The sequence below is a fragment of the Apteryx mantelli genome, chromosome 1 (assembly GCF_036417845.1).
Source record: "Apteryx mantelli isolate bAptMan1 chromosome 1, bAptMan1.hap1, whole genome shotgun sequence".
NCBI lineage: Eukaryota > Metazoa > Chordata > Aves > Apterygiformes > Apterygidae > Apteryx > Apteryx mantelli.
Genome location: NC_089978.1, coordinates 212,103,816 through 212,131,768, shown reverse-complemented (window position 1 = coordinate 212,131,768; position 27,953 = coordinate 212,103,816). Strand labels below are relative to the sequence as shown.

At 37.0% G+C, this 27,953-nt stretch overlaps 1 protein-coding gene across 1 annotated transcript in view; it reads left to right on the top strand.

Annotated features, from left to right (window-relative positions):
- PCLO (piccolo presynaptic cytomatrix protein) overlaps positions 1–27,953 on the top strand; it is a 371,210-nt gene that overhangs the window by 268,250 nt on the left and 75,007 nt on the right. The window contains exons 12-17 of the mRNA XM_067289979.1: positions 17,053–17,161; positions 17,795–17,862; positions 20,508–20,719; positions 24,974–25,024; positions 25,496–25,626; positions 27,421–27,447. Of these exons, the coding sequence (XP_067146080.1) occupies positions 17,053–17,161; positions 17,795–17,862; positions 20,508–20,719; positions 24,974–25,024; positions 25,496–25,626; positions 27,421–27,447 (598 nt within the window). The remainder of the gene's footprint in view (positions 1–17,052; positions 17,162–17,794; positions 17,863–20,507; positions 20,720–24,973; positions 25,025–25,495; positions 25,627–27,420; positions 27,448–27,953) is intronic.

The following is a 27,953-nucleotide window of genomic DNA, read 5'->3' as shown; positions in this document are numbered from 1 at the left end:
TCTGCAGTTTGCATTTATAGCTCTTCGGGGTGCCTTATAGGTTCAACTTTTTCATTTCCTATGGCTAGGTAGCTTTAGAGTATGATTTAGGAGTGCTCCTGCACATCTTCAGGCAATTGACAGGGAAGAAATGCAGTTGTCAATATTTCTATTGCCTCTGAGCTATTGGAATGAATTGGGAAAACCAACTAGGCTTTTTATTATTTTCTTTAAAATTTCTTATATACATTCAAGACAGTCTTTACTATTGTCTGCAGAAAATCACATTAGATGAATCTGGAACATTAATTTAAAAAAAAAATTATTATTAGCTTTGGCGGCAATAAAGAAATGCCTTTGAAATGCTGATGAGTTGATAGACAATTTAGCAATTCCTTAGATAGTTTTAACCCAAGCAGAATTACTCAGACTCTTTCATCTCTAAAGCATATATCATTCGTACTTTACTCTTTTATCTTCAGTATGTTTTGTGGGATTTACGGTTTCAGCTGGCATTTTTTACTGCTTGCATATATTTTTACCATATTTACACTGCGTGCCATTGTTTTATAAATGATCCCCAATGTTTCACAGCTGTAATTGATCAGTTTTGCTGGGCAGGGTTGTTGTCGCTTAAATTTTCTCTAGAAGAAAGAAATACATAATTCATATTCGGTTAAATATTACATCTACTTTTCTTCCTTTTGGCTGGAAAAGAATATTTAGGGGATTGATGTAAAGAGGCAGATGTGATTGTTGCCTTTCTAGCATTTTGTAGCTGTCATAATTTTGGGGCTTCAGTCCTGGGAAAAAGATTTTGAACTGTGCAATAACTTTGGTGAAAGGGAGGGAGTCTTAAAAGATTAAATATTGAAATGATCAAACTCCTTTGTCCTTGTTGACCCATAGTACACATTTGAGCTTGAGTCTGCAGAGCTGAAATGTCAGTTTAACGCTTACGTTTGGCAGTTTAAAAGTAACCCCAGCTATCTCACTTGGGGCACGTTTTTGAGGGAGAGGAGGCCATTGTAGTTCCCAGAGAAGCTAGAGGGAGGTGCAGTGCTGAAAATTCAGCAGCAGTTTGGAGTCTAAATGTGGATTTTGATGTGTAACTAAGACACCCAGGTCTGGAAAAATAAGGGGCAGAGCTGGCGGTGGGAATAGTTGTGTGTAGGTGCTAGGTTAAAATTGCCAGAGCATCACAGCAGCCAGGCTTACTGCTGCTGCTGCTGGGCAGGGGGTTGCCTTTATTGGCAGCAGTTATTTTTGTGGAGCAGCAGCACCAGCAGCACCAGCAGCACCAGCACTCCCATTCCACCACCCTGTCTGCAGGGTCAGGTCTTCCAGCTCCTTCCCTACCTCCTACCTAGCCACAGTTTTGATCAAGCCCAACTCCTTATCCTTTCACCTGAGCAATCCCAAACCAGATTTCATACGCTGTGTTATTCCCCATGAGCTTTAATGTATTTTGTTGCTCCAGCAGAAAGGCTCCAAAGTGCCTTCAGCAGGCTTGAAAATGAGCCTTTAAACTATCAGCCTGTTTCTCCTTTCACATGTCATCAGGTATAAGCAGCGTTCTTGGGGTATTCTCATCCACAGGGAAATGGCAGCTTCTCCCTTGGAGAAACTGTTTTCCTTAGAGAAAGTGTTACCATACACTTGTTTTGTCTGCCTTCTTCCCAATGAGTATACAGCGAATTCAGTGCGTTAATGGCGATTATAAGGAATGCACAAAAACACAGGGATGGACTGATAAGAGAGAATTTGTTCTGGTGTAGATAATGAGAAGAAATAGAAGCTGCTGCTAATCAGTACGTATGCCAAAGCTAGTATGAATTCACTCTTATCTGTATGGATTTCAAATAAATATATACACACCATGGATAGCTAAAGACAGCAAGCAATGAATGTAATGTGATTGATCATCTGACATGTTTATCCCTAGTTCCCATATATTTGTCGTATGTGAGACAGAGTAAACAACACCCTGCAGTGGATCTGAATCCTGTTTTCTTTTTAAGAGTCAAGGAGATTGCATCCCTCATCCTTCCGACTTACTCTCATGCTCGCTCACTGCCCAGTGCTGCGCCCACGAGGACTCCACTCCCCTTCCCAGCAAGGACGTCACTGCTGGTCCAGGATGGTCAGACAGAAAGTCATGGTGGCTCCTGCTGTGCCGCTGCTGGCAGTTACCCATCTCAGTGTCACTGGCCCAGGTCCCTGGCATCCCCTGGCATTGGTGTCCCTGAACCTCCCTGATCTCCAGGATCTTCCCCCACTTCCCCCCAGGATCTTTCCTCCAGCCAGAATCTTCACCTTCTTCTTTCCTGGCCCTCATCTTCTTCCCATGATCTCTTCTTTCTGGGAAGCCTTCTTTTTAGTACCCTCTTCTTTCTGGACCCAATAGCTCCTGCTTTTCGCAATCCAGGCAGTCTATGTGCAGAAACACACTGTGTGATCAGCCCACCATTTGGCAGCTCTATCTCATTTCTTATTTTTAGCTATATGACTTAGGAAGTTTCACTTTTGTTTAGGCCAGATGTTATCAGTATTTACAACTAGACCATACTAGGTTGCACCTAGCAAGTAGCAGGCTTCTGCTTAAGAGTTCTGAAGTTCAACTTCAAACATTCACACCTCCCTCAATTATCTGCCTCCTGTTAGCATTCATAACTTAAACTATTTTTCACCTATGACAATACTAAGTAGGGTTTTTTGTTCAATTAAAAAAAAAGAACAAAATATTTATCTGATAAGTTCCTTCCAAAAACCTGCAGCTGTGATTTGATATTGAAACCATTACTGCAAAGCTGCTGTGAAGAACAAACTCATGTACATGTCAAAAAAGTGCCCCTTGTGTCTCCTGGGAATAATGTAAATCCAACATTTGAATCGGACTTTGACAATGAGAAAAAGACTCACCAGTACAGAATAACTAGTAGAAAAATACATAGATTATTATTTTATTACTTTGCTACTTTCATGTAGCTTCCCTCTTGGACCTGTTTGTCCTTTTATCCACCAGTTCTACCCCAGCTGGCATCCAGTTGATAAGTTCTTGGTCTTCAGCGATTTTCTCTGTTTTTGTCTGGATATTATTTCTTATATGGAGCCCTTAATCTTTGACTTGAGCTCTAAAAGCTTATTATAATATAAATAATAATAATTGCAAAAGCAATAGGGCCTGTTTTTTAAATCCTAAAGTACTTTTAGAGAGCCCTACAGAGAATGAAATAACCATGGGTCTGCAACATTTATTCACAAGACTATTTCTTTATTATTGCATGAATTCTATGTTTTTTTTTTCCACAGAACTATTTGTGAGAATAATGCTACTTGTTTGACAAAGCTCTACAGATCAAATTTGTGTAGATAGGTGTTGTAAAAAAATTATAACTTCATGTGACAGGTACAAGTGTATTGGAGATATGTAAGCATCAGAGGAATTATATTGTAAGATGGCAAGCAGAATATCAATTAAAAGTATAAAAAAAGACAATTTCAGCTGTGCCTTGTGGACCATTTTCACTGATAAGATTAATTAGACTGCGAGATGCACAGCAATTGTTATTGAGACTCAACTCCCTCTCTGATTCATGTTGCAGATATGCAAGTTGAAATGTACTCTTAAATATGACAAAGCACAAACCTCCAAACCTATTTGATTATAGCTCCTTGACTATACTCATAAAATCATTGGTAGAAAACTGCCAGATTTCTCCTGATTCATGGTTCCTAGTTTGGGTTGTGCCAGGACACTGCATGCTGCTCAAGCTCCCGGTGAAGGTGACTTCTGAACCGGGAAACACTGCTCTGGGCACCTCAGTGTCATACGAGGGAGCCTCAGTGCTCTGTGAACCCAGCAGGGAAATTAGACTGGCATTAATGTCACTCAGCAGATGTTCCTAAAATTGGGGGTTTGTACTAGATTTTATCACTGACCTTGAAAGAACAAACAAATATTTCTTAAAAACAGATATCCTGCACTTTTTCAACTTTACTGTTAAAAATGCTAATCATTGCTAACTGGTAACTTTTAGAGTCTCTGATTTGTCTAGCAGAGAGGCAATCTGTACTTTTGAATAACCCTGACTTTTTTCACTAAAATCTTTTATGAATGAGTTATAGTGGTGTGAAAGTTGAAGAGTTAATACTCAGCCATTAGTATCTCACAAGTACTGTACTGTAAATCTATTAATGCTTGCAAGATTTCTAAAGTACAAACACACCTAGCTTTACTAATACTACTTCTCATGGGTAAAACTTTATGTACAATACCATTACCTCGCCGCCACACACCTTTTAACACATAAGGAAACTGCGGTACCTAGAGGCTGATTGGTTTGCCTGCAGACATCTGGCTGGCTAATAGCGGAAGCAGGACTTGAATCCATGTCTCCATGTCTCCAAGGTCACTCGGTTAATCCCATTCACTACAATATATATATATATATTTTTTTGTTGTTGTTGTTGATAAGGTACAGCTGTTAGTTTGCTAAGTTGCAAAAGATGTCCATTTCTATTTCTAGAATATATTTCTATATTAGATGACAAAGCTGCAAACCAATGCACATTTTTTTAGATGTATGAAAAGTAAATGTCTTGCCGAAATTGGTTTTATGGGCTCCTTTTCTAACCACAAGGAGAAGAAGTGTACCCAAAAGGATGTGAATCATCTCACTCCACAATTAGTGTCAGCTGAGATGAACAAATCTGAGATACCTGCCTCTCTCTGTTCGTTAACGACTCAAAATTCCTAGACAGCTACCTAGACTAGATACTTACCTTTTAAACAGCTAAAGATTATTGAATTTAAGCCAAAAGCTAGGTAAAACCAGTTGGGAGATTTTGTGAGCGGGCATGACAGTTCTTCCCTGTAGACCTTTATACTACCGTCCACACACTTTCCTTTATTGTTTTAAATATGTTCAAATTTTGATTAAGAAAATGATAATTTTGTGCATTTTCATCTATAGTTCAGATTATTTATTGTTGAAACCAGCCAATAATCAAACAACTCTTCTCCACATAATTCCTACAATGTTCCTACAACTATGGACATCTTATATGTCAAGAATTTGTCCAAATAGAAACTATGGCAATTAACTTCTGCAAGAGAATCCGAGCAAATGCTGGTTAAAATAAAATCATTAAAATTTTTCAGTTCTGACGTCAGTGATGTAAGTAGTGTTTTCTTAATCTCTGTGAATTAATTATCATTCCCCATAGCAAAATCAATACCTTTTACTTAGAAGCAGTTATATAAAATATTGCTTTCTAAATTAGTTAACCGGCACATCTTTTCAAGCTTCACCAGACGTATTTATTTACTTGATTAAACAATGCATCTCAGAATATACTACTAAAAAGTTTACAAACAGATCAGTTTGTAGGGTAATTTAAGATCTGTGTTCCATCCTAGTATTCCTCAACACCAAATTACTGCTGTTGCTGATAAAATCTTCCATGAAATGATGGAAAATATGAGGAAAAAAACAAACAAAAATACCCAGCCTCCATTTGGGGAAGGAGAAAAGAAGAAAACGCTAAGCCACTATGATATTTTGGCAAGGCTTTCCTCTTTTACCTGTGCCTAGGTTTACATTAATATAAAAGTTGGTTTTCTCATGAATTTTTCCTCCTGAAAAAAAGGGGAGAGGGGGAATTGCTTCAGTTTAAAATTAAATATATTTAAATTTAGGAAGAAAACATCCTTTTGAAATTAAGAATTGCTATTTGTTTTGAAAAAGATGAAAAATTACTTCAAAATTTTTAGCTAAAACAATGCCAAATTTTAAATGGATTTTTAAATGGTTTCAGTGATTATGAATCTGTGTTTTTTATAAAATCAGTATGTGACCGAAAAATTTAGCTGAGCTCAAATTATAACATGAACAAGCTGATCCCAAGATAGTATCAAGGCTTCAGTTTGTCTACTGACATTATGAAGAGTATCATTTCCTGATTTTTTTCTTAAAAGGGGAATTATACATAGAAAATTGAAAAACAGAAATGTGCAAGAGATAAGAATGGCATAGTACCAGCCAGCAGTTTCTACTCAGTTTGCTTAGTTTTCATGTTAGCTGGCTCTGACAAAGAGGTAATAGCAAATAAATCCTACTGTATATTTGAATAACCATGTAGTGTCAGAACTATAAAATTACCCACAGGGTATAGGGGACTCCTGTTAGAACGCATCAGCTAAAGATCTGACTCTATCTTATATGACAGAGTGGTATTTTAAGGTCATTAGTCATGCTCCTTAAGAAGACTTGACTTTTTACTTGAACAGTGGTGTCTGCTTACTGTGAGTCACAAAAACTCTGTTCTTGTATATATATGACCTTAATTATCAGTGCTATCCAACGCATAGCGATGGCCTTCTTTTCATTCCTAGCACTCTCCATGTTTCAGTGATCACAGTAGATCCCTTAGACTGGACTCCAGTCCCTTCATGGTAACACTGTTGCAGACCAGCCAGTGCTGCATCAAGCAAGGGTAGATCCCCAAACCAATGTGGGGCATATCGGAAGAGCCTTTGGCTTCAAAGAGCCTTGATAGAGGCAGCAATTTGGGGGTCCTCAGTGAAGACCAACCTGCAGGCTCTTGCCACACTGCAATTTGCATTCAGTCTGTCCTACTTAATGTAGCAAATTTTAAGATTTTTAGTGTTCTTTCTCTGTTGTACTTTGTAAATAAACCCTTTCTCTCATACCCACAAACTCATAAGCACCAAGATGTGTGTATCCATGTACGTCCAGAGATAAGGGATGCCTTAACATATAGGACTGAGTCTTCAGCTTTTCTCTTGGATTCTTAAGCTGGCAACAATGTGATGGTTTTGGAAGTGCCTTTCGAACAGTTTTAGGAGCTGATAGTGATTGTGATCTTTTGTTTCTCCATCCCAGGCCTCTGCGAGTCATTGGGCAATATTGCTGGGTTACTCACTGCCTCCCCCCCCGCCCCCCAACCATCTTAGTGTCTTATGTCTTCAGTCCTGTTCATTATCTTCCTGCCATTATCTCGTTATGGCTTCAGGCTGCAGTTTGTTTTAGTCAATCCTCTGGTATGGTGTAGGTGTACCCTGTCCTGCTTAAGCTGCCTTCCCTTTCCTCAGCTGAGTCTTGAGAAGCAACATGTAAATGTGCTGGGACCTTGATGACCTTCTAGCCCATGTGCCATCAGCCCATGACTGTCTTCCTCCACTGTTCCTTCTGGGAATTCTTCATACATAAATTTCCACTCATATTTCATTCGTACCAAGCTTAATGTTTCTTTTACATATCTCCACATGGCAGAGATGAGACCCTAATCTGGATGAGATTCTCTCTCCTGGCTCAGTTTTTCTTGCCACATGAGTGGCATGCTAGGATTTTGCAGAGTGCTGTTTATTTGCTGAGGTTTTTAATGTACTAAAGACAACTGGTTCGAACCCATCTGACCTGTGTTCCTGCAACATTGGGGGATGTTTTGGATGAAGGAAGAGAAGTGATGGAGCAGAGAAAGGAGACAGAACAGAATGTCATATATAAATCCTCCACTGACATCTGTAAAGATCAGCACTACTGGAACTGGAGAGTCTGGGTCTGTCTTGGATCCACTCTGCTAAAGTTGATCTTGGCAGAAATCCACCTTGTTAAAGGGAAGGTCAGACCATGGGTTTCTTGCAGCAGCCACAGGTCCACCTTCTGCACAATGTAGGGGTAATTTTACTCCACTGTCTGTAGAAGATAGAGCATTAGACCTTTTTTTTTTAAGTACAAAAGAAATTTGAACACTCATAAATTATGCCATTTTTAATCTAAATTAAGAGATGTGCTTAGAGTCTTATTGTTTTGACAATAAAACAGAGTTTTATATAGGCTTCATTTGACATGTCTGCTATAGTAATTTATATTTATAAGGAGACTACAAAGTAATAGAGTGTCTTCAAACACACACTGTAGCTTCCACAATAACTGTATGTTTGCATCTGATGAGTTGTCCCTCTCGCCCTTTAAAAATAAAATTTCAAAACCAAATATCACAGGAGCAAATTCTCTTCTCAGTTGCAACCAATGGAACCTGGGTTATGAGAACTGCATTTGTGTAAATGAGACTAATTTTGGCCTCAAGAATGAAAATGGGGAAAAAAGAAAAACAACAAATTCTGAAAACACTGATATACTGATATACAGTGTATATACTAGTCCAAATTCATGTTTGCCATTAAATCCCCCTTGAAAAGAATGGAGTTATGAAATGGACAAATCTGATTTTATGTAGTTACCACCTTATCAAGGTGATAAGGAGCAGCAAAGAGAAATTCCTGCAGCTTCATTGTTTACCCATCTTTAGGTGACCTTGCATGAAAAAGACTTTCTCGTTCTACCATATATATTATTACGTATTTTTGAAAAAAATCTTTAAATCATAGAATATTGGTTTTGAATGGGGATCTTGTTTGTGAACACAAACTGATAATGAAATGTTTGAGATTTTCAGTTAAATTAGAGTTCTCTACAGGAAGCTCATCTCTCTGGCAAAATCATTGTGATATTTCATAGGACATAACGAAAAGCAAAGTAAATACACTATGTTCTATAGTTGCTGTGAATAGTATGTTTTTAAAAAATATCTATTCTCCTGAAACACTGAGTGAGATTAGTTACAGCATTTTGTTCAGCATGGTATAACTCATCATTTGTGATTCTTTCTGATCCAATATGCTAAGCTTGAGGATGGAGTAGTGGTGTAAGCAGTATAAATTTATCATTTATAATATTACAGCTATTTTCATAAGCAGTAATTCTAATCTTCATTTAGCTTGCCAAGAGCTTCGATTCATGTCATTCAAACGCATCCAGATCATCACTTGTTGCCCTAGCGTAGTTCACACTAAAGGATAATCATGCACCAATTACATATATAAATCTTAATGAGGCTTTGAATTAGAGAATTATTTAGTATTGGGTTGATCATGGCAACTGTATCAATTAGTGGAACGGCGTATGGCTGCTGGTAGATGCAACATACTTCCCAAATACAAGGTTGATTTGCTCTGGCTATATTTTATTGGTGCCATTTCACAGTAGCGGTGTAGCAATCAGGAAGCATAAGCAGATCCATTACTATAATTTCTATTTGATGAACAATGTGTCCTTTTTTAACAATTGTGAGTGTTGTCCATATAATAATTATTGCAATAATGGAAAATATTCAGCCTGGGCACAAATGATGAATGGGAGAGAAAGTTAAGGTGTCTACAAAAAATAATGAGTTTTGGTGTGATTCATGCCCAGCAGTACAGGCAAATGCATTAACACATTGAGTTTCATCAACCTATTTTTAACCATCAGGAAGGTTTAGAAATAAAAGAAAAATAACTAGAGAAAACAGACCATAAAGTAATATAGTGTTGAATGTCAACTGCAAGCTGATATTGTTTTGCCTTGTTCTGAGCGCACATTTAACTTTTATAGCACTTCCTGGGATTTCAAAGTACAGTTTCTGAATTTTAATCCTTCTATGAAATACATAGACACTAACATTGACATTTTACTGATCAAAAATGCTAGTCTAGAGAGCCCAATTTTCTTTTGCTCTGTGGGCATTGGACCAGTGAAAAATACAGCAGAGTGACATATTTATTTTGCATAAGAATAGCTATACAAGGTGCAAAGAAGCAGAGAATAAACCCAAGCAATCTGTGTGTAAAACTATAGGGTAACCAAAACCAGAGGCTTTAATAATCATAATGCCTAGATCTTTTAAATTTTCATTAGGAAAGCAAGCCCAAGGCTTGTAAAAAAAAATTAGCTTTTATACATGTATAGTCTGATTTTTTTAAAGTAATTACTAACTCCTAGTCACAAACCAAACAACAAAATTTTATCTCCTCTCAGGCACCTTGAGTATGTTGAATAGGAGACTCTGCAGTGTAATAATGCATGCAAAGTGACTAAGATTAACTTTATAATAGTGCTCTTTGTGTTGTAGATGGGAATAAAATTCAAGAGATGTCCCATGTCTCAGCTTAGTATTTCTGTATTTGAAGCAGCTATGTTGGGATTCATATTCAGAAACATAAAATCCTTTGATGATTTTCAGATTCCTTTCAATTTCAAATCTAATCATGCAACCAGCTCATGTCTTAAATATGAATAAGACAAGGACAGACAATGTGGAAAAAAACTGAAGATGAGTGGAAACAGTTATATGTTGTGTCTTCCAGCTGACAGTCAGAGACTCAAATACCAAGACCTGTTCTGTTTGGAAGCTGTTCTTTGAATATTTTATAATTTGTTTCATGCTTTTCTATCAATAGGAATGCCATATATACAACAATATTCAGTTAAACAGTGCAGCTTTATCACCCAGATGGTGGACTGAGGATATATCTATTGAGAGCAGCCACCCAAGCAAACTAGAAGCTCTTCAAATACATTAAAATATATATCCATGGAATTTCCTATTGAAGCAAAGAAATATTTCTGCCCTTGTTCACCATTGAGGAAGCAGATATAAAAAGAAATGTTACAAGAATGGCTAGGATAGATCTAGGAACAGATGCTAGCCCTTCCAAATTCAGGCTGTGTTCAACCCACACAGATATCTTCCTTTCTAAAAATTGTCTGCATTTTTTTTTTTTATCCAGCCACCTTAAGCATTACCAACATTTTAGTTCATTATTTTGCTATGTTTTATCTTATGCTGAGTTGCTCTTTCATACCGTATAGTAAGCTTTTGTCTCAAGGCTATAGGATAAAGTAACAAAACCTCATCTGCACAATTTTATATGAAGTCATAGGATCTGAATAAATCATACCTGAGTAGTTCCATGGAGTAGATGAAAATAGCAATGTTCAAGAGCTGCATACCATCGTAATGCAAAGTCAAGGACAGTTATAGAGAAGGAACTGTCTCAGCCTAGAAGTAGCTCTTCTGTGTTATAGATGAGATACTCTAAAACATCAGCCTCAGAATAATTCTTCAGTTATTTGTACCTGCTAGATTGCTTCTGTGGAAAAAATAAATTATTTAAATTTTCAAATTGAACAACTTCCATGGTATGAAGTTCACTTCAAAGAAAAAGTAGTCATTTACCTGATACTCTCATGAAGCATATTTTTTTCCTGAAAAAACTTCTGAATATGAAAACAAAGAATATAATAATATTGTTATGGCTCTGAATCACTCCTATTACAGGCATTTGTGGGAAGCTGTTATTGCTACACAAGTTCTAAACTCTGTGAACTTCATTCATGTCACTCCTGGTGTATACAAATACGGAGCAGAATTTGGTCCAAAAGTGTTTCAGTTTAGTTATTGTAAGCCAACTGTGTCATTGCTTACATGCCTCCCAGGTGAATCTCTGTAGAAAATAACAGATTATTTTTTATCTTGAATGTTTAATTACTTTCTTTTTTTTTTTAGTAAAGGATTCAGAATAAAGTTACAGAAAAAAAGTTTTGCGATCTGATTTAAACAGTAATTAAAATCACTTTCTTAATATAAGTATAGCTAATAAAACTTGATTCTCTTGTATTTAGCTATTGCACAGGCAGTATCTAATAACTAAATTTAAAAAAGCATTTGAATTAGAATGTGTTTTACATTAATATAAATCAGGAGTAATGCTAATGGAGTTCATAGAGTTTTAAATTAGTATAAGGAGAAAGAGAATCATCATCTGGGTCTGTGGTAGGGATCATTTACAGCCCCATTCCTTTAGCAGAATCTCTTAAGGAACCTAAGAATGAAGAACTCCTAAGTCAAACCTTTGGCCATGAATGTGGATTTTATACACTTGAAAGAGATCTGATCCTGAAATGCTTCTAAGTTAATATGCTTGCCAATTCAGAGCATGAAGGTCCTCTAATATTTCCTTTTTGTAGGACATCACTCATTTTTTGCCCTAAGTCATTTTATTTCCAAAGTGACTATACTTACTTGTAAGATGACACAACCGTGATGTCATCTCATCCTCATGGTTAACCACTGAAAGCAGCAATACTTTGAACTGATTTCAGTATCAAGGGTTCTGCAGCAGTGTAGCATAGGAAATACTTCGAAAATTAAGAGTCTTTTTGAATTAATTCTTGGAACAAAACCATAGTTCTTACTTGGGCCAAAAGGCACGAGAGCAAAGTATAAATGTTTTAGTTTAAATTTTTTCTAAACACTGTGATTTATGATTCAGGGTGCAATTATATCTAACTTTTTAAATTGAATGCAAACCAAGATTTGGAAAGCTATGAGATTTAGATACACATACATTTCAATAATATCTATGAAACTAATTTCTGATCATTTAATATTGCAGACTTTTTCATCATCACTACATTTTTCTCCTCTTTATGAACAAGCAGATAAGTAGTTTGAGTACATACCCACTCAAGTACAGGAGCTGAAATGAGTAAGGAACAATTATGTCTTTATATCAAAATAGACCAAATCAGATAATTCATGGAGCTTCACTCTGAACTCTTTAAGGACATCACTGTGCAGATCTGATATGCCTAAAATAGGCTATTTCTGCATTCTTCGACACTTAGAGCTGTAGCATAGGTATATGAAGCACTAGCATCATCCAGAAAGCAAACTTTAACTTTTTGCAGTATCTGCAATATTGCAATATTTGTAAATTAATTCAAATATATGGAAACATCTAAAATTAAAAGGCGCCTTATTTTATATATGCAGCTGAATGTTAGTGGTGAGCTGCATTTTGCACTTTTCAACGGAGCAGTTGTAAAACATTGTACAAGACTGAGCAGCTATTGCATGAGCCCGAGCAAGCTATTCCACTGTAAGCATTTTCTTCTAACAGCTATTCCCCATGTAATGTTTACGACTCTGCGTATCCAGCAATTAGAGGGCTTAGCTGTTTGGCACAGGCAATAAAAATTAACATACTCTTTAAACAGAAGATCCCAATCCCAACCCGTATAGCCAGTCCAAGCAAGTTTCAGTACACCAACTTCACATATTTGGTTTTAGATTCAGGCTCCCGAGCACCTGTATACTGCATTATAAGTTCAGGTCTGGCCCTAGGTTTGAGTCCAAACTCACCCTTTTTTCCATGGTATTAAAACTCTGTACGCAAGGTTTTTCTCTTTCCAAAAATCTCACAGACCTTTCCAGGGTCAACAAAACATGCTGAATGCTACACAGGACTGCAGATAATTATGTGAAGTACTTTCATCCTGAGCTGACAGAAGCTACTTCTGAATAGTCCCTGCCCCTTCACTGTTACAAACGGATTTCAAATTTCACCAGTATTTAACTTCTATTTCAGAAGCTGTCAGAGAACTAGTCAAGATGTCAGAAAATGAAATCGGTTCTGCAGTTTTCATTTTTTATTTTTATCAGATAGCAAATAATTAGCCTATTCATGGCTGTGCAAAAATAATACAAGTTAACAATTTACTAGTTGCTTAAAAGAGCTTGGCAATCTTAAGCAGTGTTAAGCATTAAATAATTACAAAGTACAGTAATATGATATAGTTTAACAATTCCACCCTCTCCTTCTTATGACCATTTTGATGAAACACGTGGCTCTTCCTCACTTGGTCTGTGTCACCGCTGACCTCCCCACAGGAGCAAGCCATTAGCTTAAGCACTGAGAACAGCAACTGTAACAAATACAGGGGACTTTGAGACAGAATCTTAGTGGTACTTTAGGGAGTATATATAAATTGTAAGAACATAATGACTATACTGTGTCAGAGCAAAGGTACATGGAGACTTTGCTAATGTCTCCAACTGTGGCCAGTAGCAGATGCCTAATGAGGAGTATATGAACACAGCAAACTCATAGTGTGTTTGCCACAGGCTTTTCTCTTTCAAAACAGGACTATAGCACATTTTTTAAGGGAAAGGATGGAATTAATCTAACTAAATGTGGATATCTTCATGGCAGTTGTGCATGTATGAGTTTCCCTCTCTAGAATAATCACACAGTGTTCAGTAGAAAATATTAAACCTCTCCTGATTCCACGCTCTAAATCTCACCATAAAGTAGATACCAAATAGAGATTGGGCAAATCATGACATATGTCAGCACACTCAGTGGAGCAGGGCAGAGGTCTTGATGTGTAATTATAGCTGATCTACTGACTGTGGGAGTTGATATTGCTAAAAATAAGATGTAGCTCACCATCAATGAGGGAAGTAACAGTTCCAATTAAAAAAAAAAAAAGATTCTAGAAGCACAAGAATTATGGATTGGATTATCAGGGTAATTACTGGTTCTTCTTCCAACAGTAGAGTTGCCATAGAACAATGCAAGTTTTTTCATCTTCTCCTAGTTTGTTTTTTGTTCACTAACCTTGTGATCTGAAGTGTATAGAGTTCTGGAAATATGAATAGCATGTCCTGACTACCAAAGACCAGTTGCAGGTTATGGCTGATTTTTAGGGGAAAAGTCTTATTATCACTACTCTTCAGTGACTTCTTGGTACTTTTTTTGCTCTTTTTGTTGATAAAACTCACATTTCCTTTAAGAGTTTCCTTTGTAGCTTTTTTTTTTTTTTAATGCAAAAAATATTTAGCGGTTACTCCTTAACAAAACAGAAATCAACTTCTTGCTTAAAATCCTCTCTTTTAGGCCCCAGGGCTACCAGCCTGAACAGTTAAGTCATGTTTAAGTTGCTTTGATTTTGAATATATGTGAATCCACAAGGCATCCAAAAAAAGCAATTTCCCTCTGTACCGACAGTGTAAAATGGATCTCTGCATGAACCCAGACTGGTGGGATTCAATTTCCTTTTGGGTTGCTTCTTTGTTCGTGTGTCCATGGCCTTACTGTGATTTACCATGGTGGCATTGCGCTCAAGAGCGAAACTCTCATCAATGGAAATGAGACTAGATTTGCTAGGTGAAGGAACCCAGCTGTCCCAGCATTGCAGTACTACTCCACTAAGCTCTTCCTGCTACTTTTTTAAGTTAAAGCAACTTGTTGATGACAGCCTCATGGGCATATACTTCTGTAAATTTTCTCAAGAAGCTCTGCAAGTGGTGTGTGATAGACATAGGATGGTAATGGGGTGTATCTTGTCAGCAAGGTTCTTCTTTTAGAAAAGGGCATTACCCACTTTCTCAAATATCTAAAACTTTCCAGTTCTCTTCTTGTTTGTTACCTCTAGTATATGGAAGTGATGGCTTGTTTTGTCTTACTCAAGGAATTTCTACTGTCATACTCAACATCCTATGCTGTACTAGCTTTATGAGGGCATACATTGCAAATAAGTTCAGTTCCTTCCTTTTTAGAAGTCTTCTAAAGCCAGACTACATGCTGTTATATTTATACGGCAGAAAACAAAGAGGAGCTGCATTTATTCATAATAATTCTTTATTTATTCCAGTGGAACTGAGCTTAAAATCAGATCTACTCTAACAGGCAAAAGCAAGACCATCCTTTTGAATAATGGCTGGTAAATTAAAAGGGCTAAATTTTAGAGACAGACAAACCTATTTTGGCTGCAAGCAGCTGGTTTTACTGCCTTCTGAGCATCACTTGTTAGTCATTCTTCACAGTTTGCGTTTCTGTAAGCTGACTGCTGTGAACAAGATGCTAAATTCTTACTGAGAAAAGTTATGAGCAAATATGATACTTCAAATCCTAAAGCATGGAATTCTATGGAAAATGGTATAATATAAATAATGACTATAGTCTTTATCTCTCATATTTTTTCACAATCACATAATTCCATCTACTTTATTCCGTGAACAATTATCATTATATTTTATTTAACAATATGTTTTCTTATGAGCTTATCTCCACATTTTACTCCATTATTTTTCCCATTTGTTGTATGCAACGACACAGGATTCTCAAAATAAAAATATGACCCATGTGAAGACCAGATTTTATCTGTGTAAGTGATAGCAAGCTAAGTGTTTGTGGTTTTCTTTGCTGTGCAGATGATGTGGTTTTCAGACTTTTTGTAATATATTGCTTTTAGTGAAATATTAAGAATTCAGTAATTTGTCCCATTAAGAAAATTTTACTGCTAGAGCCTGAGGGTTGGATTTTGATCTTCTTAGGTACATTAGTGAGAAGTTAATGTCTTTGGAGTTATTCTTTTGACTAACTACTCAAAATATGAATACAGCTTTCAGAACCTGAACCCTAGCTCCCCGATATAAACCTGCAATATGTTCTTTGAAAACTTTCTGCTGTAACCCTAAATATTTCTCATGTTATCAGAATACATCTGACATGATTTACAGAGGGCTTGACTCTGCAAATACTGAGCATAAAATTTCCCCACAGTGAATTCAGTGGCTTAGTTCGTGATACTTGGCTCCATACCAAGTGTCCTGCCTTGGTCTTGGAACAGACAATAAAAAGACAGAAAAGATTAGAGCTAAGATTTTTTCAATATTTTTCAGCCTGTTTATTGTATCTCCATTCCTGTCTTCTGGAATGAATTACTGTAAACCACTTTGTCATCTTCCTCATAAGAAAAGGTGTGAAAGTAAAATTTAAGCCTGAATTTTTATATTTCCAAGCTGATATTTGAAATTTTGGGGTAGATTTTCACTTGAAACCAGTTAGTCCATATGCCTTCATATATTTATATTTTTTGTTTTTAGTGACAGAGTCAAGAAAATGCATTTGAATTGCCAAATCACATTCACAAAATTAGTGCCATTTTGAGCCTCAACTGCTCAACAGCTATTTGCCACCACAGGGGGACTGTCTACAGTTATCTTCCAAGATGTTGCGTGGCCAGGAAATGTCTAATATATAAAATGATTTGGTTTTTTGCCATGTTGGTTAGTGTGCATGTTTTTGGTCTTGCAAAAGTTTTTCAATATCATGCAACCCAGACTGTGGACAGTGCATGTTGAGTTTGAGTGAGAAGGAAATTCAGCTCCTAACTTGTTTATACAGGTAAGTTGAAGCTGATGGGATCATAACATTCAAAGGTCTCATCAGTGTGAAGTGAAAGGGCTTTGCTAATGTTTTGTGCCATTTAAACAACATTCACTGAATGTCTCATCAAATCATCTTGTCTAAGTAGACTATCTGATGCCTTTGTCAAAAAAATGAGTGCTTGATCTGGTGCTGTTTTGCCATCTTAGGAATGCAAGTGCTGGAATGGAATAGCATCCTGTTGACTGGAAAAACTTATGAAGAAGTCCAAAGTATTATTATTCAACAGAGTGGGGAAGCAGAAATATGTGTAAGACTGTGAGTTTTTCCCCATCTTTCTGTTTCCATTTTTTTGGCTTTTCATGGCTTTTTTATTTATTTATTTATTTACAGTTGTTAAGGTGGAACCTTTGTTATCCTGAAGCACCAATGGACTAATTAGCAAAAGAGTTCAGTGTGAGTTTGGGAGGTCTATATGTTTGTCCTTTTTTTCTTTTAAAGTCATAAGGAAACATAAGTTGAGGCAGATTTTACTAATTATACTTTTATAGACAAGGTTGTCTCCATTTTCAGGCCACAATCTCCTCTCATTAACACACAATTCACTGAATTTATTGGGGCTGACCATTAAGAGAAGATGATAATTTTGCACTAACTTGATTTTTATTGAAATATGTAGCCTTTAGATGAAAGTCATTTAAGCATCATGAGAAATGTATGTACTCCAGTATAAACTCACATTCAATCCATTAAAGATTTCACCTTAAAAGAACCTTTTCTCCTTAGCTCTTTGACTTTAGCAGCATTGCTAATATATATATCAGCTAAGAAGGGGCCATGCTTGGGAGCTGCTTTCTGTCATGAACCACTATTCATTTATCTACTTAATACAATAATGAGGGTATGAGGAAAGAGTTTCTTTTGTCTCAGGCTTCTCATTGCTCTCTTTAGGGACCTCAACATGCTTTCAGATTCTGAGAATCCCCAGCACCTGGAACTGCATGACCCAGTAAAGGCAGGTAAGTGATAAGCCGTTGCTTTGATATTTAAGGACTGGAGGGCAGCTTAAAATTGGATATAGTATAGGCCAGGATACTAGCACTGTAAACCCAAGTGTTACCTTTGAAATCTTGTTATGGGCAAAAAAAGGGACCACACTTTATATATGAAGCCAAAAATTTATTACTGGGCTAACTAAAAGTCGTGACAGCATACCGAAATACAACAAACAGGTATTATTAGTAGTCTAATTCCATTGATATTGTCACAGTCCAAATTATCTAATTAATACAAAGGAAATCTCAGTAGCAATACTGCAGTTAACATCTGTTGTACAGGGGAAACCTCCTGCTAGCTACCCTTTTTTTTCTGTGATGTTGTGCTCCCCCTTCCACTGCTTCTCGGAGCAGTGCCGTCAGTCTGGGGGCATTGCAGCAAGCTGACAGTGTCCTGAGGAACTGGCTGGAAGGAGTGTGATATTTGTGGGAGAGTTTTTTCCTCCTCCTTCTTGGGAGATGTGTGATGTTGATGATTCCTTCCTCTTCACTTCAGGGTCTTCTTGAGGCTGTTTTTACATGTTTTCTAGTATGCTTCACACCCTGCTCTTTCTTCACTGGTCTGCAGCTCTATATTACGTATGACTTTACTGTATATTGTACACTTTACATATGTTAGGTACCTGGTTTTTGTTCATTTTGTTGCTCTTAAAATTGATTTTGCCCAGCTCCTAACTTTTGATTAGTGGCAGTAACTGACCATTGAGTTGCTGGTAGCCCTGGGGCCTCAGTTATCATCCTGTGCCCAAACCTTCAAGGTCTCTGCCATCATCCCAGGCCTGTACTACTACAAGCTGCATAGTCTAGAATCTAGAGTCATAGAGTCGAGAGTCAAAAATAGTTCATTCTACAAAGCATAATTACTTGTTATTCATGTGTGTGTGTGTGTGTGTGTGTGTGTGTGTGAAAATTAGTAACAATAGCCCTTATACCACACAATTACACAAAGTAAAGCATAATTAAGACAAATGAGGTCATAGCCATCTGGTCGTTAGACAGTTGGTGTTACACCTAAACAGCCTAAACCTCCTAGGAAGCTGAAACAACCCCAAACAAAACCTGACAAGCCCTGAGGCCTGTGTTAGCTTACTACAAAGCCTGTGGCCTGTTAGTAGTGATGACAATGCTGTATTTACTAGGCTACGGGGCTATAATAGGAGGGTACTTTGTGTAAAGTTCTGTTATGTGACTTCTAAGATGACAGCTGTTTTGGGGGGTTTCCCTTCTGTTCAGTCAGTACCATGACTGCAGGCTATATAATCAGACCTAATCTAACTTTGAGCCAGCATCCACAATATTGCTAGTAATGCAGCCCTTTATGCAGCCCAGTGCAGATTAAATGGTTGCTTTACCTGCTTCTCAGGGCTCCATACTGGCGTCCGTGGTTTTGTGGCTGCACTCTTATCAATCGGTGTACAAGTTAGCTGGATTAAATTCTCTATTTTGTGGCCTTGGAGCACTTCACATCTATTAACCTCTTTACTGTGAAATTACCTTTTGTTGAAAATTGATGTTATTGATAATAGTTGCAAATGAATACTGAGTCTGACAGAGCTTTGAGGTAGATCTGAGGTTTTGCTTCTGTTAGGCTTGTTTGTTCTCTTTGGAAAGGAGCAGTTTCCCTTCCTCTAAACCTAATGCAGCCCAGCAGCCAAGATAAGGCTAACATATTGCCTTCCCCTGTGCTGTCCAGACTGAAAAGAATTTAAATCTCTGGGAAAAGCATAATACATAGTAAGCTACAAACCAACAAACAAACTGCCAGACATTGTCACAACAGTGAATTTGGAACAGAAATGTGCAGAAATTTTATATTGCCTAATCTTTAGCAGAACCAGATCAATGACTTTAGTAAAGACCTTAAACCTGTAATACTTTTGAGAATCTAGAATGCAGGCTGAGCCTAATATAATTTTAGCTCTAAGCACTTCAGAGCACCTATGAAACTTGGCCTCATTTGTCTGTTAAAAGGAAGGGAAGAGTCATCTACAAGGGGTAAATTACACCCACTCATTTCAGACACACCCTAACACAGATGACACATATAAGGGTGTATAATAAGGGAAGCTGAATAAGGGCTGTGGTTCTGCATTTGTATTCATTTTGTTCTGTCTGTGGTCCTAAAGTTTTGAGCTTATTTTAGTCCCTTTATTTTTCTATAAATTATCTCAGGAGCAGAATTCAGTTTTATTGAACAGCTGTTTAACTCAAGAAAAGCTGAGGTTAAAATTTGTTATAGCAAAGTTCAGACATTTGGTGAAATAGAAGTTCTCAATAGTGAACCAAACCACAGGCCAGTCTTTAACAATGTCTTTTGCTCCAGGATGATTCAAAGTGATCAGCCAAGGCTTAATTTACTTTAGGTAGAGAAAGCTTTTGAGATAAATAGTACTATTTGACTCAACAAAGTAAACAGGTTAAAATTGGGATGTTGAAATTGTGTGTGGGGAGGTGACTCTGTTTTTCATAGACTGGCTTTTGCATCTTCAAATTATATGAGCAAATGATATGAAAATTTGTAAATATCAATATCCTGCTCTTGTACCATGGCAAGATAGAGCTGAATGTGTTAGCAGTTATCAATGCAAAGCTCTTTTACTTTAATCCAGTAGATAAAGCGAAGTCCCCAGGGGTTGATCCTAAGCAGCTGGCTGCAGAGCTCCAAAAGGTTTCTCTACAGCAGGCCCCTTTGGTTGCTTCCTCAGGAGTGGAAAAGGGATCTCACGTCCACTCTGGAACCACTTCTGCTGCCTCCAGCGCTGTTCCTAGCCCTGGTCAGCCTGGTTCTCCCTCAGTGAGCAAAAAGCGGCATAGCAGTAAGGTAAGAAACTTCTCAGTTATGCAGAAATATCATTCTGGTCATAGGAATAACTGTCTATTTATCTTCCTTAATGTAGCAAGAGATCTCAGCATGTATTGATGAATCCATTTCTGTGACAGTGATGAGTATTACTGTTAAGTTATACCATTTGGAAGTTAAGAAAGGAGATTATGTGATTTATCTGAGGTCATACAAGATTGGACCCTCTTTGAAAATACATTCCTTGAACTTAATACTACTCTTTTTAAATGAAATAATTTCCCTTTTCAGTCTTTGTTTGTATTGCTTTTGAACTGTATGCTACATGATGGGTGAGGTACTAATTACATAGAAAAAGCTTGTATTAGTAAAAACTGGTATTTACCCCTCTGTACTAAGCTACTATTGAAGTGCTACAAGGCATGAATAATCGTAGCAGTATTAAGCATTTCTCTGAAAGCCAGGAGAAGAATGAAAAATAAATTTGCCATCAAAATGTATTTTCTCACTCTCTAACTCCTGTGAACTTGTTAACCATAGTTTCACATTTTCCTTGCCACATTCTGTCCATATCTCAACTGAATTTTTTTCTCCTTGTGCACCCACCTGTATTCTTGGTTGAGGGCAGGTGGGAATTGAGTAGCCTTTTTTTTTCCACAGTGAAAATTGGATCAGGTCGCCTATCATATTTATACATATTCATCAAAAAAATAACACCCAAAATAAAAATCAGTCTTGCGAAAATAGTAATTTTTATAAGAATTCATCTGGAGGCTTCTAAAGATGAAACAAAAAAAAAATTACAACTAATGCCTTCATATAGGGGATACAGGAGTCAAAACTAATCAGGTAAGTATTTAAAACACCCTTTTTTATTTCTGAAGATCATAATGAGAGGTATTCCTTTTATAAAAACAAAGGCTGCTCTTGACTTGTACAGGTTCTGTTCATTGACACCATGCCAAGTTTATAATGGTGTTGAGATCTCTTAGAAGAGAAAGCAACTGCTCATCCTTTCTCAAAAGCCTCCCTGCCTTGGCCTGGCATCACTTCTAGTCAGGCTGCAGCACTGATTCTTTACATTTGTCAAAGTTTCATGACAGAATAAATATCCAAACTGCCAACACTTGCTTTTGCTACTGATCATATTTTTAGCCAGTAAAATACTCTTTCTAAAGCTTTTTGTATAGAATGTACACTCCAAAAAGGTTGTAGGAGTCTTTGACATTCTGCAGTGTAGACTGTTACATCGAGTGCTTCATCCCATCACCAGGGAGAGTGATGGAGCACAGTGCCAGAGCCTGGCATTAACAGTTTTCTCCATCATGGTAATGACAACCTTTGCCAGCAGGCGTGAAAGTCAGCACTGCAGAGCACCAGCTATTATACTGGGGGAGCGAAGAAGAAAAGAGTATCAAAAGAAATTAGATTCTGCATCACAGAGGCGACTTAACTTTTGGGAGCTGTGAGCAGGCTGTATGATGTCCAGACCTGTTCCTTTTGTAATGTAAATGCAAGATCATGCTACAATCCAGATTACATCCTGGATATTAAATGTTCTCTAGAAACCTTTAATTGTCTTTTCGTATTGAAGAAGAATGGGCTGTTTTTCTAAACCCTTAGATCCCCTAGCTCCTAGGCAAGACAGAAGAGAACTGTTTTTCCTGCTTTTCAAATTCATCTTCACTGAGACCCTTATTTATAAAGATACTTAATTGCACGTTTGCCTTTACATCCAGATTCAGCTTCAAACTCGGCCCTGCTCTGAGCTGTCGGTTGGACCAGATGACCTCCAGAAGTCCCTTCCAGCCTAAATTATTCTTGTTTCAATGAAATATTTGGCTGGTTCTTCTTGGTCAGTGTTAAATCAGCTGACATCAGAGAGAACACGAATCATTTAACATACTGGATCACAGACTTAGAAATGAATATAGAGATTTAATGATGATATAGAAATGACTAGATTTAAAAATGCACATGTATTTTTACAGACATAGATGAAGGCAAAATATCTGTGCAGTTAAAGGGTAACTCCACTTTAACTGCCTTTGAGAGTACCAACACAAATTCACCATGCCTTCTCCCTTATGTCTGAACCCTCCTACAGAATCAGTTGACAGAAGAGACATTCTGTGTTACAAGATATTTGGGGTGAACCAGACTAATTATTTTTTTGCCATTCAGAGTTCTGGAATATCAGACCATTTAGAATATCTCACAGTTATTTGCTAGACATGTACAGATCACTCCGTGTTATTTTGTAGCATTGGTGTTGTCAGTGCAAATATAGACTGAGGTCTGAACTGTTAATGGACAATATAATCCCTTTGTAGGGGTAAAGCATGAGAAATATAAACCATTTATGCCCTACTTGCCAGGTTTGCATGATATTCAGATAGCTCACTGTCTTTGGCAAAAGGAGTGAAATTCTATCTTTGAACATTTTTTTCAAGGACCAAACAGATTTTAGCTGTTTGCTATCAATATATACAAGTTAGATGAATCATTAAGGATCCAGAACATTTTATAAACTCTACATGGCCTAGTGACATTCTTGAGCTTTTAGATGAATTACCCTTCTTTACAGAATATGTAAGGTACTAAAGAAAAGCTGATGTAAAAATTTTTCACCAAAATTACTTTTGAAAGGCACATAAACTTTCAGCAAAATCAACTTTTTTTTTCTGAAAAAGCTGTTGTTCTTAAAGAAACACAACTGGAAGGCAAGATGATGCATGTAAAACAAACAAACAAAAATAAGGCCACAGAGGACAGTAAATGTAAGTATAGACAGGGAGTACAAAATTCGCCTCATCTGGGAGTTTTGTTGTGTTACTCACACTGATGCATTTTGAGGAGACAGTCTGGCTTCAGGGACATTCAGATGAATAACAGGCATGTTTTGACTGTTTGTCTCCCTTGTTTTCTGCTGCATGAGTATTTGGTTAGGATTTTTCTGATTAGTTTTTGTCCTTCTCAGATCTGAGTGACTAAGGGAATGGATAGTACGCCACCCTGATTTCAAATGCTCTCGTCTAGGAGATGCAGGTCCCGTATTGGTCTAATTTAGAAAAATGACCATTCAGCACCCTGAGAAAATCTGTAAGTTTTGGAGGGGTGGGGACACAAAACAGACAGGTTTTACTATTCTCAGAAAGTACAAGAAATCCTAATGGCCCAGAATAGTCTGTCAGGCTGCTATTCACATCTGGAAAAGCAGGAAAGGATGGTTTCTAGATCAGTCTTCAGAGAACAGTAAGTTTGTCCTTGTTTGCATCCTTTGTTTTCTTCTGCATCAACCAAGGAAGCACGTGTGGAGAGAATGCAAAAATATTCAAATCTTGCTACAGAACCAGAGAGCTTTCTTGCTCGACTGATAGCTTGCAGATTAGAGGTAGGTCCAGGGTGGCTCAAGGGCACCACCGTTTAACAGAGCAGCATTTGTTGAGAGTCCAGGATTTGAAGCAAATGATGAAATTATGCTTCAGCTGCTAACAAACACAAGGAAAAGGAAAAAGAAATAAAAAGACACTCTCTGAGGATTTTATTGCTTTTGTCAGAAATCTATAGAAGCTCAAAAATAGAGAATAGTCAGGAACAGGCAAGACTTTACAGAGTTGTGAAGCGGACGACAAATTTCATGTCACAGTAGATGGCAAATCTGTGGAGGGATTTGAAGATGAAATGATGTAGTTGAACTGATTATCAGAGAACATGGAATAAAGCAAAAAAGCATTATAAGGAGTTGGTATGGAATTATTATATCCGCTTATAATTGTTACCTGGTTTTAGTGTCATTCTTTCCGTTCTTTCTATCCACACTCACCTAAACTTGATTTAAACTATTCTAACCCATGTCATTCAATAGAAATATGCCTGTGTTGTGTTTGACCTGTTACTTGGTTTCTCTTTACAACTTTCAGTTTTGTAAGACTGGGATAGTGCTGTATCTCTCCCTCCCCAAGTCTCCCTGTGTGACCAATGTGCTGAGACTGTAAAGATGCTGATGCCCAGGTTGTCCACTCCCATGCTGTGGGAGGCCTATGAAAATGGCTGGAGTGGAATCTTTAAGTATTATTGAAATACCACAATTGCTACTGTTGAACATACAAAGTGTAGACAATGAAATCATTTTGGAAAAATAAATGGTAACAGAGCAATGTAAACAATACTTGTTAAAAATGTTAACTTAGATAACCTATTATTTCCAAGATGCATATGTGTATTTTTGTGAGTGTATGCCTATGTATTTATTTATGTATTTTAATTTGGCAGCCCACTGAAGCTACAAAGTCTGTTTCCCATCCAATCACTGGAGAAATTCAGGTAAATATGTAGTTATTGCTATGTGAATTGTTGTTGCTACTGGCTGTGTTTCCCTGTTGAATAAGTTTTCTGAAAACAATCTCCATTAAGTGATTTCTTATTCAACACCAACCCCTTGGAGTGTCATTAAGTGAAATAACAGGAGGTGTAAGTCACTGCTAGATTTTCACATCTGTCTTTAATGCCACAAACAGAAGAATGGAAAATGCAACTGTTCCTGAAAGGGCTGAAAATAATGTGAACTTCATTACAATCTTTAGCCTTTGGGCACTTATTGTGCGTTACTTCTGAAAGTCTGAGACTCCCATTATAGTCAGTGGGAAGAGAGAGAAACTTCTAAGATGCAGTCATTTCCACCCAAAAGTAAAGATCTAAACCTCACTTTGTTCAAAGGATTTCAAGAGCAGTTGAATCATTTAGGAAATAATGTTTATAAAGAAAAATCTAACAGTGTTTTAATGCCTTCTCTAGCTTCAAGTCAACTATGACAAACACCTTGGCAACCTTATCATCCACATCCTTCAGGCAAGAAACCTTGCTCCCAGAGACAACAATGGCTATTCTGACCCTTTTGTTAAAGTTTATCTTCTGCCAGGAAGAGGGTAAGTGCAGGAGAAATTTCAACCCAAACTTCCTTTCTTTTAATTTGTGTTTGTTACTTGTTGCTAATAAACAGAACAGGCAGTTATTGCTATAGAAAATGTAGGTACAAGATCAGGAAAAATGGTGGATTTTTAATGAGTTATTCAGAATTAAGAACTGGATCCTAATCTCAGGATAAAGTACATGTTTTGTTAGTTGCTTCAGAGGCATCATGATCATATCTGTTAATTTCTTTATTTTTTTAATCTTCCTATTTCAAAATTGTAATGCATGCAAAAATATGTATTGCAAAAATGACAGTTTGCTGAAACATACCAAATATATGGACTTCAAAGTTCTTATTAGAAATCTGTCTTTAATTTGTATTAAATTACCTGGTTTCTGGGGTTCATAATGAGTTGTCCTGTGATGCTGTAATACAGGAAGCTGCAAGTTAAGTTTAAAATGGAGTTATTGCTTTAGCTCAGACACTCTGAATTTGGGACAGATTTGCAAACATGCACAGTCACAGGACCTGAGTTTGATTTAAGGTTACCGTATAATATTAAAGGTCAGAAATATTAGACAGAAAACATTCATTCCGTGTGGTTTTTTGTTTTTTTTTAAGCTCTAAGAGCTAAGATGTGGTTTTAGTAGTCCTGGTAATTTTGTATTTAGTGACTATACAAATCACTAATCATTTTTTCACAGACCATTTCTTTTTGTGCTCTGATGATAATTACAAATAGCTCAGTAGTTTTTCTTTAAAAATATGCTTCTATACTAGTGACATTATAGCTTTTTATTGCTCTAAAGTTGCAGGATGTCGTATGTATGCATAACTATACATATAGTTATATTAATTCTGCTGCCTTCAGTGATACAATAGATATATCTAAAGTTAAGTTGACAGATCAGGCCTTAGTTTGCAAAGACAAATTCCAGCAAACTTTTCTGTTTGTGTAGTCACACTCATTTTAAAAGACTCTTAGACTTGGCTATGCTATTAAAAAAATGTATTTCTGACCTTATTTAAGTTAACAGGAAAGTGAATGCTATGGTCACAGTTCAGCATGTGGTATAAGGACAAACACAGCTAAGAGCAGTTGAATGGGACAATTAAAGGCATGGTCTTATCAGCATTAGGACTTGCTAATTCAAGCTCTACAGGATTCAGTATTGTTCAATGGCACTGGTCCCAAAACTATCACTGAATGTAATGGGAACAGGTTAGGACCTGTTCCAAAATGGCAGTTTATGGTGGACAGATAGAACGTTCAATTATTAAAAATCTGGAAGCTTTTTCATGCACTTAAGAGTCTTGTCTAATACTCAAATACTTGATGAAACCAATCTTACTGGTACATTTTGCAGGTACATTCACTGATGCAGAAATGAGGCTTTGAACTACAGATATGGCCATCCTCCAGAGTTCTAAGCCAGATCCAAATATAGGTTCAAGCTTGGGGCCAAATTATGAAGAATTTGGATTTTACTTTTATTCTCATTCATTTACAATATGGCAATATTCTTGTTTCACATGTAACTTGGTGCTTTAGAGAATAATGAAAATGAAGAGCTTCTCAAAAGTGTGAAGCTTGTATGGGAAACCAGAAACTTAACTGCTCATAAATAGCTTTTATTTGTAGTTCAATCCATATTAGGTTGCTTGTTCTTTCTAATGCTTCTATTTCCTTTGATTTTGATACTAGAAACTACCCACTATTCACATGTTTTCTTTCATCTCTTTCTCTTCCCATTTTTTCTCATGCTGCTTCTTCTGCGTCCCTAACACTAATGCTGGGGGTATGCAGACAAGTCATGGTTGTCCAAAATGCAAGGTAGAGTGTACTGTCTTTCAATTTTATTCTTTCATTTTTGTATGCGTGCAGGATGTTATGATAAGCCTGTGCATTGAGCCATAGATTTCTCTTGAGTTTTGATGGCACATGATTACAGCATGTTTTTGCTACTCATCCTTTATTAAATCCCATTTTCGGGTCAGAAGGAATCGGAAACAAATAACTAGCATTCCTTGATGCAGTAACATTCTAGGCTCAAACTCCAAAAACTTCTTTTGAAGTCTGGAATAATTTAGTTCAATAAGAGACATCTAAAATTGGTCCTCACTCACTGAAAGTTGCAGGGTAATTATCTATGAACTTGTCTCACAATTTTGAATGATGCCAAGAGAGACTGATGCAGTTTGGAACTGAGCCAGAGTATTTTTCTCTCTACATCTTGCACAGCATCTTTGTATAAAACCAAGTAACATTCTAAATAATCACCTAGATGAATTTAAGCTGGTTGATCCTATAAAAGGCCATTTAATGTAAACGTTTTTTTA